This window comes from Perca flavescens, chromosome 10 (assembly GCF_004354835.1).
Source record: "Perca flavescens isolate YP-PL-M2 chromosome 10, PFLA_1.0, whole genome shotgun sequence".
NCBI lineage: Eukaryota > Metazoa > Chordata > Actinopteri > Perciformes > Percidae > Perca > Perca flavescens.
In genome coordinates, this window is record NC_041340.1 from 19,204,557 (window position 1) to 19,221,611 (window position 17,055).

General features: G+C 41.8%; 3 protein-coding genes and 1 pseudogene across 8 annotated transcripts in view; all 4 read right to left on the reverse strand.

Annotated features, from left to right (window-relative positions):
• The window catches only part of LOC114562568 (protocadherin gamma-A11), a 262,197-nt gene that overhangs the window by 66,823 nt on the left and 178,319 nt on the right, over positions 1-17,055 (reverse strand). Inside the window, exon 1 of one of the 6 annotated variants that reach the window (XM_028589037.1) lies at positions 88-2,478. The exons of the other annotated variants lie outside the window; for them this stretch is intronic. Coding sequence (XP_028444838.1) covers positions 88-2,469 — 2,382 coding nt within the window. The 5' untranslated portion in view covers positions 2,470-2,478. Of the gene's footprint in view, positions 1-87; positions 2,479-17,055 lie in introns of those variants that run through there. 6 annotated transcript variants of the gene reach the window in all.
• LOC114562580 (protocadherin gamma-A2-like) lies at positions 1,002-5,755 on the reverse strand (annotated as a pseudogene).
• LOC114562577 (protocadherin beta-16-like) lies at positions 4,116-8,761 on the reverse strand. Its single transcript, XM_028589046.1, has 2 exons — positions 6,328-8,761; positions 4,116-4,196 (listed from the first exon to the last, which is right to left on the reverse strand). The coding sequence occupies exons 1-2, from the start codon at positions 8,725-8,727 to the stop codon at positions 4,194-4,196; spliced, it is 2,403 nt and encodes an 800-aa protein (XP_028444847.1). The 5' UTR covers positions 8,728-8,761; the 3' UTR covers positions 4,116-4,193.
• On the reverse strand, positions 11,709-16,575 carry LOC114562579 (protocadherin beta-16-like). The gene is made up of 2 exons (XM_028589048.1): positions 13,933-16,575; positions 11,709-11,789 (listed from the first exon to the last, which is right to left on the reverse strand). Exons 1-2 carry the CDS (start codon positions 16,315-16,317, stop codon positions 11,787-11,789), a joined length of 2,388 nt encoding a protein of 795 aa, XP_028444849.1. The 5' UTR covers positions 16,318-16,575; the 3' UTR covers positions 11,709-11,786.

Below are 17,055 nucleotides of genomic sequence, written 5' to 3' on the forward strand. Positions count from 1 at the left end.
GAATTCACCAAAATGCTTTTGCATTTTAATAAAGTGTTTGGTAATAACAAATAATACGGGAGGGCGTGTGATTAACACATTTCTAACCTCTAGAGGAGAGTCTGGTTCATCCATGATGTTCTTTTCACTCTGTATCCGCTGCATCGTCCCTGTAGAACTGGGGTCCATTATCAGCACGTTCTGACTACCAGCTCTGCCGAACTTACAGTCACTCTTTCTGGAGTCAGTCGTCCTGCACACCTCGTAATTGTACACGTGTTGGAGAGTCCCTGTCCCCAAAGTGTCTGAGTAACGTGGTGGATAATATGGAATCACAGGGAGATTGGAGTGATACAGGATGCGAGACTGTCTCCATCTGTAGATTTTCACTGATATAATAACCACTAAACACGTGATGAAGAGGAAGGAAACTACAGCCAAAGCCAACACTAAGTAAAAAGTCAGGTTGTCATTGTACTCCTTGTCGTGTGTAAAGTCAGTGAACTCAGACAGCACTTCAGGGAAGCTGTCCGCCACCGCCACGTTAACAATGACTGTAGCTGAACGAGAGGGCTGCCCGTTGTCCTCCACTATAACAGTCAGTCTTTGTTTCACAGCATCTTTATCAGTGACTTGGCGGATAGTTCTTATTTCTCCATTCTGTAAGCCCACTTCAAACAGCGCCCTGTCTGTGGCTTTCTGCAGTTTATAGGAGAGCCAGGCATTCTGTCCAGAGTCCACATCAACAGCCACCACTTTAGTGACCAGATAGCCCACATCTGCTGAACGAGGCACCATTTCAGCCACCAGAGAGCCACCAGTCTGGACTGGGTACAGAACCTGAGGAGGGTTGTCGTTCTGGTCCTGGATCAGTATTTTCACAGTCACATTGCTACTGAGTGGAGGAGAGCCTCCATCCTGCGCTTTGACGCGGAAGTGGAAGTCTTTGATCTGCTCGTAGTCAAAAGAGCGCACAGCATGGATGACTCCACTATCAGCACTAACGGACACATATGAGGAGACTGGCACTCCGTTAACAGAGGAGTCCTCCAGTATGTAAGAAACACGGGCATTCTGGTTCCAGTCAGCGTCTCTGGCTTTCACTGTGAATATAGAGAGACCTGGTGTGTTGTTTTCTACAATGTAGGCCTCATATGAGCTCCTCTCAAAGACAGGCGCGTTATCATTCACATCAGAGATCTGTAAGGTGAGAGTGACGCTGCTGGAGAGGGAGGGCACTCCCTCATCAGAGCAGGTCACAGTTATATTATACTCAGAGGCTGTTTCTCTGTCTAAATCACTGTCTGTCACCAAACTATAGAAATTATTCGATTTACATTTAATTTCAAATGGGATATTTTCATTTATCATACAGTTGACTTTCCCATTGGTTTCGGAATCAGGGTCATTTACACTCATTAAAGCTATTACTGTTTTGTGTGCTGAATCTTCTGGTACTGAACCTGATGCTGATATCATATTTACAATAGGGCTATTATCATTCACGTCAATTACATCAATTATTATCTTACTTGAATCCGAGAGTCCGCCTTGATCAATTGCCTCTATATCGATGTGATACATTTTTTCTTTTTCATAGTCTATTGGGCCATCTAGTATCACATCTCCTTCACCATTAATGTGAAATAACTTCGAAACAGTATCGATGCTATTCCCGATGACGTAGATCACCTCTCCATTTGAGCCTTTGTCTGCATCGGAAGCACTGACTTTAGTTACAAGGGTTCCTATTACGGAGTTTTCTGTAATGCTTGCTTTATAAACTGGTTTACTAAAAACAGGGGCATTGTCGTTTGCATCCAGTACGGTAACATGAATTTGCATTGTTCCAGTCATCTGTGGTTCTCCTCCATCCTCCGCTGTCAAGACTAAATAAATGTGTTCTTGTTTCTCTCGGTCCAGCGGCTTTTGTAAAATCATTTCTATTTTTTTGCTTCCATCAGATTGAGTATGGAGTTTTAGCACAAAATTGTCACTCGGCTTTAGAATGTATCTCTGAAGACCATTCAGTCCGATATCATGGTCAATCGCTTTCTCTAGCATGAATTTAGAGCCGATGACTGCTGACTCGCTTATTTCAAACCTTCTCTCCTCATTTTGGAATACCGGGGAATTGTCATTCATATCGGTAATTTCTACAGTAACTGGAAATAATTCCAGTGGGTTCTCTAAGGTGATTTGAAAATGCAAAGCGCAAGGCGTTGTCTGTCTGCAGAGTGCTTCGCGGTCTATTTTCTCTTTAATAAGGAATAATCCTCTTTCTCTGTTCAGCTCGATATACTGAACACTGTCTCCTGTATAAATACGAGCTTTGCCTAACTTAAGACGTTTGACATCTAAACCTAAATCTTGTGCTATGTTACCGACCAAAGAGCCTTTTGCCATTTCCTCCGGAATTGAGTAGCTGACGTGCCCGAATACAGAGCTGAGGCAGAAGATGAAGATTAACAACAGTACTTGCCGTTTCATTGTTCTGTCCGAGATACGTCACAACACTGCTCACTGCTATCGTGTTTTATTCCGTTTTAAGAGTGAGATTCCGTTATGTAAATAACGAATTGAAGAGGAAATGTTTTTATTCCCAAGATTAAAAAAAACAAGAATTCCAGTTTAAGATTTCCGTGGCTAGGATCTGATCTCCGAAGTGTGCTTTCTACGTATGTGACTGTGCCTCAGTTATATGCCAGGACGATGACTAGGAGAATCTGTTACAAAAGCAATTCACAACTGCAACATATTGGGCAACAGCGGCCCAATGAGTTCAAATTGTGGAAGTACATAAGAAAAAAGGCAAGAATGCCATGTAAATTCAAAATACTACATAAAATACACATAGCCTGCCCAACATGCCAGAATAAAAACATAAAAAAGGCAAGAATGCCATGTAAATTCAAAATACTACATAAAATACACATAGCCTGCCCAACTTGCCAGAATAAAAACATAAAAAATTTAATTAAATTAAATTATCCTATAGGAATTCAGTCAAATGAAATAAGAAGTAGAATACTGGTATAACGAGTTTACTACAGACGGGGAGGAAACATTTAGAGGGAGAATACAAAGGGAAACAATGTGAAATGTGTTTCATTGTCGCTTTCCAAGGTGCTGAAATTTTGCCTAACTGACGTATTCTAAGAAACTCATCAGTCTCATACTGTGTAACAGCACTTGACGTAGAAATTAGCCCCATGTGACTAACCTCTAGAGGAGAGTCTGGTTCATCCAGGATGCTCTTTTCACTCTGTATCCGCTGCATCGTCCCTGTAGAACTGGGGTCCATTATCAGCACGTTCTGACTACCAGCTCTGCCGAACTTACAGTCACTCTTTCTGGAGTCAGTCGTCCTGCACACCTCGTAATTGTACACGTGTTGGAGAGTCCCTGTCCCCAAAGTGTCTGAGTAACGTGGTGGATAATATGGAATCACAGGGAGATTGGAGTGATACAGGATGCGAGACTGTCTCCATCTGTAGATTTTCACTGATATAATAACCACTAAACACGTGATGAAGAGGAAGGAAACTACAGCCAAAGCCAACACTAAGTAAAAAGTCAGGTTGTCATTGTACTCCTTGTCGTGTGTAAAGTCAGTGAACTCAGACAGCACTTCAGGAAGCTGTCCGCCACCGCCACGTTAACAATGACTGTAGCTGAACGAGAGGGCTGCCCGTTGTCCTCCACTATAACAGTCAGTCTTTGTTTCACAGCATCTTTATCAGTGACTTGGCGGATAGTTCTTATTTCTCCATTATGTAAGCCCACTTCAAACAGCGCCCTGTCTGTGGCTTTCTGCAGTTTATAGGAGAGCCAGGCATTCTGTCCAGAGTCCACATCAACAGCCACCACTTTAGTGACCAGATAGCCCACATCTGCTGAACGAGGCACCATTTCAGCCACCAGAGAGCCTCCAGTCTGGACTGGGTACAGAACCTGAGGAGGGTTGTCGTTCTGGTCCTGGATCAGTATTTTCACAGTCACATTGCTACTGAGTGGAGGAGAGCCTCCATCCTGCACTTTGACGCAGAAGTGGAAGTCTCTGATCTGCTCGTAGTCAAAAGAGCGCACAGCATGGATGACTCCACTATCAGCACTAACGGACACATATGAGGAGACTGGCACTCCGTTAACAGAGGAGTCCTCCAGTATGTAAGAAACACGGGCATTCTGGTTCCAGTCAGCGTCTCTGGCTTTCACTGTGAATATAGAGAGGCCTGGTGTGTTGTTTTCTACAATGTAGGCCTCATATGAGCTCCTCTCAAAGACAGGCGCGTTATCATTCACATCAGAGATCTGTAAGGTGAGAGTGACGCTGCTGGAGAGGGAGGGCACTCCCTCATCAGAGCAGGTAATAGTTATATTGTATTGAGTAGCGATCTCTCTGTCTAAAGTGACCTCTGTAACTAAAGTATAAAATCCATTTAATGAAGTTTGTATTTTGAAGGGAATGCTACTGTCTATATTACACTCTACCTGTCCATTAGTTTCTGAATCTGGATCATTCACACTTAACATAGCTATAACAGTGTTTGGAGGTGAATCCTCTAATATGGAGTCTGAGTTTGGAAACAATGTTTATGTGAGGATTATTGTCATTTATATCTATAACATCAACTATTACTTTGGTAGAATCAGAGAGTCCCCCGCTGTCTACAACTTCAATATCGAGTTGAAACATTTTCGCCTTTTCATAATCTATTTCACCTATTAGGATAATATCACCAGTTTTCGAATTAATCTTAAACAGTTCAGATAAAAGACGTTTGCTGGTAGATATCAGATATGATACTTCTCCGTTAGAGCCGATGTCTTTATCAGATGCACTTACAGTCGTTATGCTGGTGCCTTTGGGAGAATGTTCTAGTATTTTTGCTCTATACAGCGGTTTAGCGAATGAAGGTGCGTTGTCATTCACATCTAATACATTGACAAATACCTGCATTGTCCCTGACATCTGCGGCTCCCCTCCGTCCACAGCAGTTAACAACAGTGAGATGTGTTCTTGCTTTTCCCGGTCTAGAGGCTTCTGTAGAACCATCTCTACCTTTTTACTTCCGTCTGCCTGATTTTCTAGTTTTAATATAAAGTTATCAGTGGGATTAAGTGAGTATCGCTGTAATCCATTCATCCCAATGTCAGAATCGATAGCTTTCTCTAATACAAATTTCGATCCTATCACAGCGGACTCGCTGATTTCAAAGCGTTTTTCTGCATTCGTAAAATTGGGACTGTTATCGTTTATGTCGGTGATCTCCACTGTTACACGAAACAGTTCCATTGGGTTTTCCAGAATTAACTGGAAATGTAAAGCACAAGGCGTCGTCTCTCCACATAAAGCCTCTCTGTCTATCCTCTCTTGGATAAGGAGGACTCCCCTTTCTTTATTCAGCCCGATGTATTCTACGCTGCCTCCTGTATAGACACGAGCTTTGCCTGATTTCAGCCTTTTAAGATCTAAACCTAAATCATGCGCTATGTTACCAACGACAGAGCCTTTCGCCATTTCTTCGGGAATAGAATAGCTGACCTGCCCGAGCACGTCGCTAAGACATAGCACCGAGAGAAACAACAGTACTTGCCGTTTCATTGTTCTGTCTGAGGTCGTTTCCTGCACCGTTAAAACAAAAGCATCCCCAATGCAGTCAATGCGAAAGTAGATAACAAAAAACGTCCACACTTCAACTATACGAATGAACACAACATATCCAGTTCAATAATTCCTTACAGGGCTCCTCATGAGCGCGGACTGTGTATTCTGTCTTTCGCCGATGATATCCACCGTATGTACACGAAGGGGCAGGACACAGACAGAAACAAATAACATCTAGTTAAATAGCAACGCGCTTGCCAACAGCGACCCTTTGAGTTGAAAATACAAATTACAACAAGTGATATAAAAGACAACTACTGCAATGTTTTCTGGCACTAAACGCGGACCCAAAAACTAGAAAAAGCTGCCCAGTTATTTGACATATCCATCTGATATTTACCAACATATATAGTTTTATACTATTTTGTTCAATTGATTTAGTAACATATTTGAATTACGAAATTACAAAGGCAGCGTTTTCATAGTTATAGTCTATATGAATAAAATGTATGAAGACAGGAAGAAACAAAACAACACAACACATGGGCACAGTCACTGTTGTCAGCAGCGTCAAGTGTCGCTGTCCATTGTGCTGAATTTGAACACTGACGCATCATCCTAAACTCCTCAGGCAATTCTAAATGCTGTTTGCCGGACTGTTACTGCAGGAAACTTCCTTATGAAATGAATGAACCAATACAATACAAAATGAACATTGTGTTTGTTCGTTTTCTAACCTCTAGAGGAGAGTCTGGTTCATCCAGGATGCTCTTTTCACTCTGTATCCGCTGCATCGTCCCTGTAGAACTGGGGTCCATTATCAGCACGTTCTGACTACCAGCTCTGCCGAACTTACAGTCACTCTTTCTGGAGTCAGTCGTCCTGCACACCTCGTAATTGTACACGTGTTGGAGAGTCCCTGTCCCCAAAGTGTCTGAGTAACGTGGTGGATAATATGGAATCACAGGGAGATTGGAGTGATACAGAATGCGAGACTGTCTCCATCTGTAGATTTTCACTGATATAATAACCACTAAACACGTGATGAAGAGGAAGGAAACTACAGCCAAAGCCAACACTAAGTAAAAAGTCAGGTTGTCATTGTACTCCTTGTCGTGTGTAAAGTCAGTGAACTCAGACAGCACTTCAGGGAAGCTGTCCGCCACCGCCACGTTAACAATGACTGTAGCTGAACGAGAGGGCTGCCCGTTGTCCTCCACTATAACAGTCAGTCTTTGTTTCACAGCATCTTTATCAGTGACTTGGCGGATAGTTCTTATTTCTCCATTCTGTAAGCCCACTTCAAACAGCGCCCTGTCTGTGGCTTTCTGCAGTTTATAGGAGAGCCAGGCATTCTGTCCAGAGTCCACATCAACAGCCACCACTTTAGTGACCAGATAGCCCACATCTGCTGAACGAGGCACCATTTCAGCCACCAGAGAGCCACCAGTCTGGACTGGGTACAGAACCTGAGGAGGGTTGTCGTTCTGGTCCTGGATCAGTATTTTCGCAGTCACATTGCTGCTGAGTGGAGGAGAGCCTCCATCCTGCGCTTTGACGCGGAAATGGAAGTCTTTGATCTGCTCGTAGTCAAAAGAGCGCACTGCATGGATGACTCCACTATCAGCACTAACGGACACATATGAGGAGACTGGCACTCCGTTAACAGAGGAGTCCTCCAGTATGTAAGAAACACGGCCATTCTGGTTCCAGTCAGCGTCTCTGGCTTTCACTGTGAATATAGAGATACCTGGTGTGTTGTTTTCTACAATGTAGGCCTCATATGAGCTCCTCTCAAAGACAGGCGCGTTATCATTCACATCAGAGATCTGTAAGGTGAGAGTGACGCTGCTGGAGAGGGAGGGCACTCCCTCATCAGAGCAGGTCACAGTTATGTTATATTCAGAGGCTGTCTCCCTGTCTAATTCACTGTCGGTTACTAGGCTGAAGAATTTTTTCGACGTTGTTTTCATCAGAAATGGCATGTTTTCTTCGATATTACATGCAACTTTACCATTTTCTCCAGAGTCAGGATCTTGCACATTAAATATAGTTACAACCATTCCTGGCCGAGAATTCTCTGATATTGAATTCGTTTTAGACATGACATTAATAGACGGGTGATTATCGTTTGTATCTGTCACCTCAACAATAATCTTACACGAATCTGTTAGTCCTCCATCATCACTAGCTTGTACGTGTATTTCATAGTGCTGTGTCTTTTCATAATCCAGCGTTCCAGATAAAACTACCACACCATTTTCTTTGTCGATTTGAAACATAACAGGGACATCATCCAAAGTGTTTGTTATTGAGTATGATACTTTTCCATTTGACCCTTGATCTGCATCTACAGCACTAACGGTACTCAAAATTGTGTCTTTCGTAGCAGTCTCCGTTATAGTAACCTTATATACTTCCTGTGTAAATACTGGGGCATTGTCATTAGCGTCTAGCACGGAAATTTCTACTCGCATTGTTCCCGACAGCTGAGGATCACCACCATCAACAGCTGTAAGAGTTAAAAAGAGGTGATCTTGTGCCTCTCTGTCTAGATGTTTTTGCAAAACCATCTCCACCTTTTTACTCCCATCTTGCTGATTTTGGAATTTTAGATGAAAGTTGTCTGTAGGTTTTAGTGAATAACCCTGCAATCCGTTCACACCGACATCTAGATCCATTGCTCTTTCCAGCACAAATTTTGCTCCAATCACAGCCGACTCACTAATCCTAAATTTCATCTCATCCTTTTTGAAGCTGGGTGCATTATCATTTATGTCATTAATTTCGACTGTAACTGTAAAGAATTCAATCGGTTCTTCCAGCGTAATTTGAAGATGTAAAGCGCATGGTGTTGTCTGTCCACAGAGCGCCTCTCTGTCGATCCTCTCTTTCACAAGCAAGGCTCCTCTGTCTTTATTCAGCTCGATGTATTCTGCATTGTCTTCTGTATATATGCGAGCTTTACCCGACTTCAATCTTTTCACGTCTAGCCCTAAATCCTGCGCTATGTTACCAACTAGAGAGCCCTTTGACATTTCCTCAGGAATGGAATAGGTAACATGCCCAAATGCTGAGTTTAGCGTACAAATCGAAATGAACAACAGTACTTGCCGTCTCATTGTTCTGTCCGACATTTTAGATTCGACAAATACTGTAGATGTACAAATATATTCCAAAGTGGTAAGGTCCCTCTATTATAAAGTGTTCCAGAATAAGATTGATTATCTTCGTGTATCTTGAATCCAAAATAAATGACTCGCAGCGCGGAAATCTCCCGGTTTCTGCAACGAAGCCTGTGTGCAGTATGGTTGTCTCTTTCTCTGTTTAATTTAACAAATGATGGGGCTAGGCTCTACATTGGTCAACAGCGGCACTGAGAGTCCAAACACTTGCACTGCAGAATGCAGTAAAAGGTTCAATATGAATACATAAATACAACGTTTAGTGATTAAAAAATTAATAAAGCAAAGCCTCACTTTTGGAAAAAAAAATATGTAACTGCTAAATTTATAGATATTATGTAGAAAAATATATTGGGAGTTCAGTTTTTGCAGATGTTATGGTAGTGTCTTCAATTAAGAATGTAATAGAACAAAATAAATTAATGTTGTGGAGTTGATCAGAAACAGGTAAATCCTAAAATGTAATCTCCTATATAAATACTAAATTAATATTAACTTAAATTCGCCTATACTTGCCATTTGCCAAGCAGGTGGCGCATAAGGTCATTCGTAACCATTTATGCACACTGCCATGGAGATATTACTCTTTTTTAATTTGATTAATATCCACCTATGGTACCTGTATTTCAAACTGAAACACTCCAATTACTTACTGACTATTTTCTATTTAGATCTCCATATGTGAACTGTAGTGAAAGTGGCTTAATATTCTACATTTTAAACTATTTTGTTTATTTCCTTCAGCTCTGGCCAGCCTGAAAAGCAGATATTTGGAAGTTAGAGCAGGAACTCAGATGGAGCTAATAATTCTGCTGCACTGAGACAGATGTAGATACAGAAGGACAGCTGGACTGTCATTGGAGCAGATCACAACAAGAAAACTATGAATCTATTGCTGTGGGTTTGTCAGTGATGATGACAAATAGGTGCTCAACAAGAGGTGGATAATACAGACAACATGCAAAGCACGGCTGGAAGTGGCAATGTGTTGTCAGCTATTAAATTTACCAAACAAGTACAGCCAGTTCAATATCATGCTAGTACATGTTTCCAGTCTTAAAAAGAAGTACAGCAGAGTTCATTGTACACCATTTCAGTAACACCCCTAGACGATCAGTGAATCTACCAATATCTGGGTGGTTAACTTTAACACTCCCTTGTCAATGTTTTTCACATTATCTAACAGTATGCCATTTTGATAATTTACCTAACAAAATACTGAGAAACAGTCAAAGAAGACAAATCAAGTATACAGACAATGGAAATATGAAATAGTAAAGTAGGGAATGACCATACCGAATGCTTTGACATCACTGACTAGGCAGTAATTTTGACTCTTGTAGAATTCCACATCAGTTGACATGCTATTCTTGTCTACATCTTTGTTGTTTCCTATATGCCATTGAATCTAAAAATATACAAATTTACAATACTGTAAATAAACACTAACAATGTGCATAATAAAAAGAGTTTATAAGATGTAGAATATTAAACATTGCGTCACTTTTGGCAATCCCAGCATTCTTAAACACAACAGTTAAAGTGGTTTGAGTGCAAATCAACTAAAAAGTGTCTTAACATAGCACATTCAGCTCTTAATCAATAGTTGAACTCTATTGAAGAGCTATAAAAGCTAATAGCAAACTTGCTGCAGAAACGGTCAGGATTCAAATCCTAAACTGACTTCCAAATTGTTGCCTTGAAATCCATAAAATCCATTCCATGTTGGGCTTCTGTACATTTTGCTGAATTTTGCACTAAAAACAACAATGTACAGGTTTTAGTAAAACAATTGAAACATGAAGAATAGGGTGTTTAAGGTCACATTATAAAAAAATATTCAGGATGCAAAATGTAAGGGATTAAAAACTGGCGAAAGAAGAAAGCACAGGTGCATTATATTATGATTTTGACTTTACCAAGAGTTCCAAGTTTAGTGAACAACATAATGGATTGAAAGAAAAAAGTGCTACCCTTAAAGCTGTAATAGAAAAAATTGTGTAATTCCATGAGTCTAACCTCTAGAGGTGAGTCTGGTTCATCCAGGATGCTCTTTTCACTCTGTAGCCGCTGCATCGTCCCTGTAGAACTGGGGTCCATTATCAGCACGTTCTGACTACCAGCTCTGCCGAACTTACAGTCACTCTTTCTGGAGTCAGTCGTCCTGCACACCTCGTAATTGTACACATGTTGGAGAGTCCCTGTCCCCAAAGTGTCTGAGTAACGTGGTGGATAATATGGAATCACAGGGAGATTGGAGTGATACAGGATGCGAGACTGTCTCCATCTGTAGATTTTCACTGATATAATAACCACTAAACACGTGATGAAGAGGAAGGAAACTACAGCCAAAGCCAACACTAAGTAAAAAGTCAGGTTGTCATTGTACTCCTTGTCGTTTGTAAAGTCAGTGAACTCAGACAGCACTTCAGGGAAGCTGTCCGCCACCGCCACGTTAACAATGACTGTAGCTGAACGAGAGGGCTGCCCGTTGTCCTCCACTATAACAGTCAGTCTTTGTTTCACAGCATCTTTATCAGTGACTTGGCGGATAGTTCTTATTTCTCCATTCTGTAAGCCCACTTCAAACAGCGCCCTGTCTGTGGCTTTCTGCAGTTTATAGGAGAGCCAGGCATTCTGTCCAGAGTCCACATCAACAGCCACCACTTTAGTGACCAGATAGCCCACATCTGCTGAACGAGGCACCATTTCAGCCACCAGAGAGCCACCAGTCTGGACTGGGTACAGAACCTGAGGAGGGTTGTCGTTCTGGTCCTGGATCAGTATTTTCACAGTCACATTGCTGCTGAGTGGAGGAGAGCCTCCATCCTGCGCTTTGACGCGGAAGTGGAAGTCTTTGATCTGCTCGTAGTCAAAAGAGCGCACAGCATGGATGACTCCACTATCAGCACTAACGGACACATATGAGGAGACTGGCACTCCGTTAACAGAGGAGTCCTCCAGTATGTAAGAAACACGGGCATTCTGGTTCCAGTCAGCGTCTCTGGCTTTCACTGTGAATATAGAGAGACCTGGTGTGTTGTTTTCTACAATGTAGGCCTCATATGAGCTCCTCTCAAAGACAGGCGCGTTATCATTCACATCAGAGATCTGTAAGGTGAGAGTGACGCTGCTGGAGAGGGAGGGCACTCCCTCATCAGAGCAGGTCACAGTTATATTGTATTGAGTAGCGATCTCTCTGTCTAAAGTGACCTCTGTAACTAAAGTATAAAATCCATTCAATGTAGTTTGTATTTTGAAGGGAATGCTACTGTCTATATTACACTCTACCTGTCCACTAGTTTCTGAATCTGGATCGTTCACACTTAACATAGCTATAACAGTGTTTGGAGGTGAATCCTCTAATATGGAGTCCGATTTAGAAACAATGTTTATGTGAGGATTATTGTCATTTATATCTATAACATCAACTATTACTTTGGTAGAATCAGAGAGTCCCCCGCTATCTACAACTTCAATATCGATTTCATAAATTTTCGCCTTTTCATAATCTATTTCACCGATTAGGAAAATGTCCCCGGTTTTCGAATTAATCTTAAACAGTTCAGATAAAAGACGTTCGGTGGTAGATATCAGATATGATACTTCTCCGTTAGAGCCGATGTCTTTATCAGATGCACTTACAGTCGTTATGCTGGTGCCTTTGGGAGAATGTTCTAGTATTTTTGCTCTATACAGCGGTTTAGCGAATGAAGGTGCGTTGTCATTCGCATCTAATACATTGACAAATATCTGCATTGTCCCTGACATCTGCGGCTCCCCTCCGTCCACAGCAGTTAACAACAGTGAGATGTGTTCTTGCTTTTCCCGGTCTAGAGGCTTCTGTAGAACCATCTCTACCTTTTTACTTCCGCCTGCCTGATTTCCAGGTTTTAATATAAAGTTATCAGTGGGATTAAGTGAGTATCGCTGTAATCCATTCATCCCAATGTCAGAATCGATAGCTTTCTCTAATACAAATTTCGATCCTATCACAGCGGACTCGCTGATTTCAAAGCGTTTTTCTGCATTCGTAAAACTGGGACTGTTATCGTTTATGTCGGTGATCTCCACTGTTACACGAAACAGTTCCATTGGGTTTTCCAGAATTAACTGGAAATGTAAAGCACAAGGCGTCGTCTCTCCACATAAAGCCTCTCTGTCTATCCTCTCTTGGATAAGGAGGACTCCCCTTTCTTTATTCAGCCCGATGTATTCTACGCTGCCTCCTGTATAGACACGAGCTTTGCCTGATTTCAGCCTTTTAAGATCTAAACCTAAATCATGCGCTATGTTACCAACGACAGAGCCTTTCGCCATTTCTTCGGGAATAGAATAGCTGACCTGCCCGAGCACGTCGCTAAGACATAGCACCGAGAGAAACAACAGTACTTGCCGTTTCATTGTTCTGTCTGAGGTCGTTTCCTGCACCGTTAAAACAAAAGCATCCCCAATGCAGTCAATGCGAAAGTAGATAACAAAAAACGTCCACACTTCAACTAAACGAATGAACACAACATATCCAGTTCAATAATTCCTTACAGGGCTCCTCATGAGCGCGGACTGTGTATTCTGTCTTACTCCGATGATATCCACTGTATGTACACGAAGGGGCAGGACACAGACAGAAACAAATAACATCTAGTTAAATAGCAACGCGCTTGCCAACAGCGACCCTTTGAGTTGAAAATACAAATTACAACAAGTGATATAAAAGACAACTACTGCAATGTTTTCTGGCAATATAGCGAAACTAAAAAGTAGGAAAAGTTGGCTATTTATTTCACATATCTAACTGATATTTACCAACATATATAGTTTGATACTATTGTGCTCAATTGATTTTGTAACATATGTGAATTGTGCAATTAAAAAAACAGTGTTTTTGAATCATAGTCTATATGAATAAAAGGTATGAAGACAGGAACAAACATAACAACACATGGGTACATACATGTTGTCAGCAGCGTCAAGTGTCGCTGTCCATTGTGCTGAATGTGAACACTAACGCATCAGCCTAAACTCCTCAGGCATTTCTAAATGCTGTTTGCCGGACTGTTACTGCAGGAAACTTCCTTATGAAATGACTGAAATAATACCATGACTTTGACTTGTATAAAAATTGTAAAAACATTGTGTTTGTTACAGTTTTCTAACCTCTAGAGGAGAGTCTGGTTCATCCAGGATGCTCTTCTCACTCTGTATCCGCTGCATCGTCCCTGTAGAACTGGGGTCCATTATCAGCACGTTCTGACTACCAGCTGTGCCGAACTTACAGTCACTCTTTCTGGAGTCAGTCGTCCTGCACACCTCGTAATTGTACACGTGTTGGAGAGTCCCTGTTCCCAAAGTGTCTGAGTAACGTGGTGGATAATATGGAATCACAGGGAGATTGGAGTGATACAGGATGCGAGACTGTCTCCATCTGTAGATTTTCACTGATATAATAACCACTAAACACGTGATGAAGAGGAAGGAAACTACAGCCAAAGCCAACACTAAGTAAAAAGTCAGGTTGTCATTGTACTCCTTGTCGTGTGTAAAGTCAGTGAACTCAGACAGCACTTCAGGGAAGCTGTCCGCCACCGCCACGTTAACAATGACTGTAGCTGAACGAGAGGGCTGCCCGTTGTCTTCCACTATAACAGTCAGTCTTTGTTTCACAGCATCTTTATCAGTGACTTGGCGGATAGTTCTTATTTCTCCATTCTGTAAGCCCACTTCAAACAGCGCCCTGTCTGTGGCTTTCTGCAGTTTATAGGAGAGCCAGGCATTCTGTCCAGAGTCAACATCAACAGCCACCACTTTAGTGACCAGATAGCCCACATCTGCTGAACGAGGAACCATTTCAGCCACCAGAGAGCCTCCAGTCTGGACTGGGTACAGAACCTGAGGAGGGTTGTCGTTCTGGTCCTGGATCAGTATTTTCACAGTCACATTGCTACTGAGTGGAGGAGAGCCTCCATCCTGCGCTTTGACGCGGAAGTGGAAGTCTTTGATCTGCTCGTAGTCAAAAGAGCGCACTGCATGGATGACTCCACTATCAGCACTAACGGACACATATGAGGAGACTGGCACTCCGTTAACAGAGGAGTCCTCCAGTATGTAAGAAACACGGGCATTCTGGTTCCAGTCAGCGTCTCTGGCTTTCACTGTGAATATAGAGAGACCTGGTGTGTTGTTTTCTACAATGTAGGCCTCATATGAGCTCCTCTCAAAGACAGGCGCGTTATCATTCACATCAGAGATCTGTAAGGTGAGAGTGACGCTGCTGGAGAGGGAGGGCACTCCCTCATCAGAGCAAGTCACAGTTACATTATACTCAGAGGATCTCTCTCTGTCTAATTCACTGTCTGTCACTAAACTATAGAAATTATTGGTTGACGATTTTAAAATGAAGGGTACATTTTCGTTAATAAAACATTGCACTTTACCGTTTTCTCCGGAGTCCTTGTCCTCAATATTTATCATTGTAACAACTGTATTGAGTTTGGCATCCTCTGATATCACATTTGACTTCGACATTATGTTGATTTCAGGCTTGTTGTCGTTTACATCTTGTAAATCAACAATCAATTTACAAGAGTCTGTGAGTCCTCCATCGTCACTAGCACGTACATTTATTTGAAACTTTTGCGAGTCTTCAAAGTCAATATTTCCAATTAAAGTAACCTCACCAGTTTCCCTGTTTATTTTAAATACTTTCCTGACATTTTCTAACATATTTGTGATTGAATAAGTTATTTTACCGTTAGAGCCCTGATCTGCATCTGAGGCTGTAACAGCGGCAACAAATGTGCCTTTAGGTGAATTCTCAGTAACTGTGGCCTTGTATGTTGGCTGTGTAAAAACGGGGGCATTATCGTTAGCGTCTAAAACTGTAATGACAATCAGCATTGTTCCTGACATCTGCGGCTCTCCTCCATCTACAGCCGTTAACACAAGAGATATCTGCTCTTGTTTCTCTCTGTCTAATGGCTTCTGAAGAAACATCTCAACGTTTTTATTTCCATCAGCGTTATTGTGCAGTTTCAGAGCAAAATTATCGGTTGGCCTTAATTCGTAACTATGAACACCATTAATTCCAACATCAAGATCCACAGCCCTGTCCAGCACAAATTTTGCCCCGGTGATAGCTGACTCACTTATTTTGAATTTGATTTCCCTTTCTTCAAAGGTTGGGGCATTATCATTGATATCTGTGATCCGGACTGTAACACTGTAAAATTCCATAGGATTTTCCAAAATAATCTGAAAGTGTAAAGCACAAGGCGTCGTCTGTCTGCAGAGCACCTCTCTGTCGATTCTCTCTTTAACAAGAAGGACTCCTCTGTCTCTGTTCAGCTCGATGTACTCATCGCTCTCTCGGGTATAGAGTCGAGCTTTGCCAGAAGCCAAACGTTTGGTTTCTAAACCTAAATCTTGTGCTATATTACCGACTAAAGAGCCTTTCGCCATTTCCTCCGGTATTGTGTAGCTGGCCTGCCCCATTACCGAGCCGAGCGAAAGGAGACAGATGAACAACAGCGCTTGTCCTTTCATTGTTCTATCCGAGTATTTTATCAGAAACGTGTAACAGTCCGGTTATATATCGCATAAACTGAAGTCAATCCCAGTGAGAAACATCCATTTCGCAGCTGTATAATCCAAACAGTAAAAACAACAGTCTCGGATGTCGTCGTGACGGTTATCAGATATTCTACATATCCAGAGAGTCGGTTCTTTCCCGTCGTGTTCTCTCTTCATTATGGTGATGTTAAATAGGAGGTGCTGCTACAGCCCTATTCTCAGCCGTGCACACTTTGGTCAACAGCGGCCCTAAGAGTCCATAATACAAAACTGCAGAATACCAACATGAATTAATCAGTCCAGCAGAATTACTGCTAGGAAAGTGTAACTTGAAAAAATGTTATAAAAGCCGTATAGGTGATATGATTCACCTCCCAAACGGCGAGTCTCCACTTCAAAACAGTTCATGCTTATAATTTCTCACGTTTGGTTGCATGTTCAGCTATAATGAATCTATAAAAGGATAAACCACATCTGACTAAAAGTAGAAAAAAACTACAATAAACTGGTAGGCCTAAAAAATGAGGGCATGAAGAGGACCAAGCAGAGACTAGAAAAGTAACTGTCCGAGGACCTGAAATAATGAAAGTCTTACATATGGCCAACACTAATGGCAATTACAAGCTATTTCATGCAGACAAAATCATTGCATACTTAAGACATTAAAGCGTCACTAAAGTTTGAAAAAAAAAATGAATTAATGTTTATTGC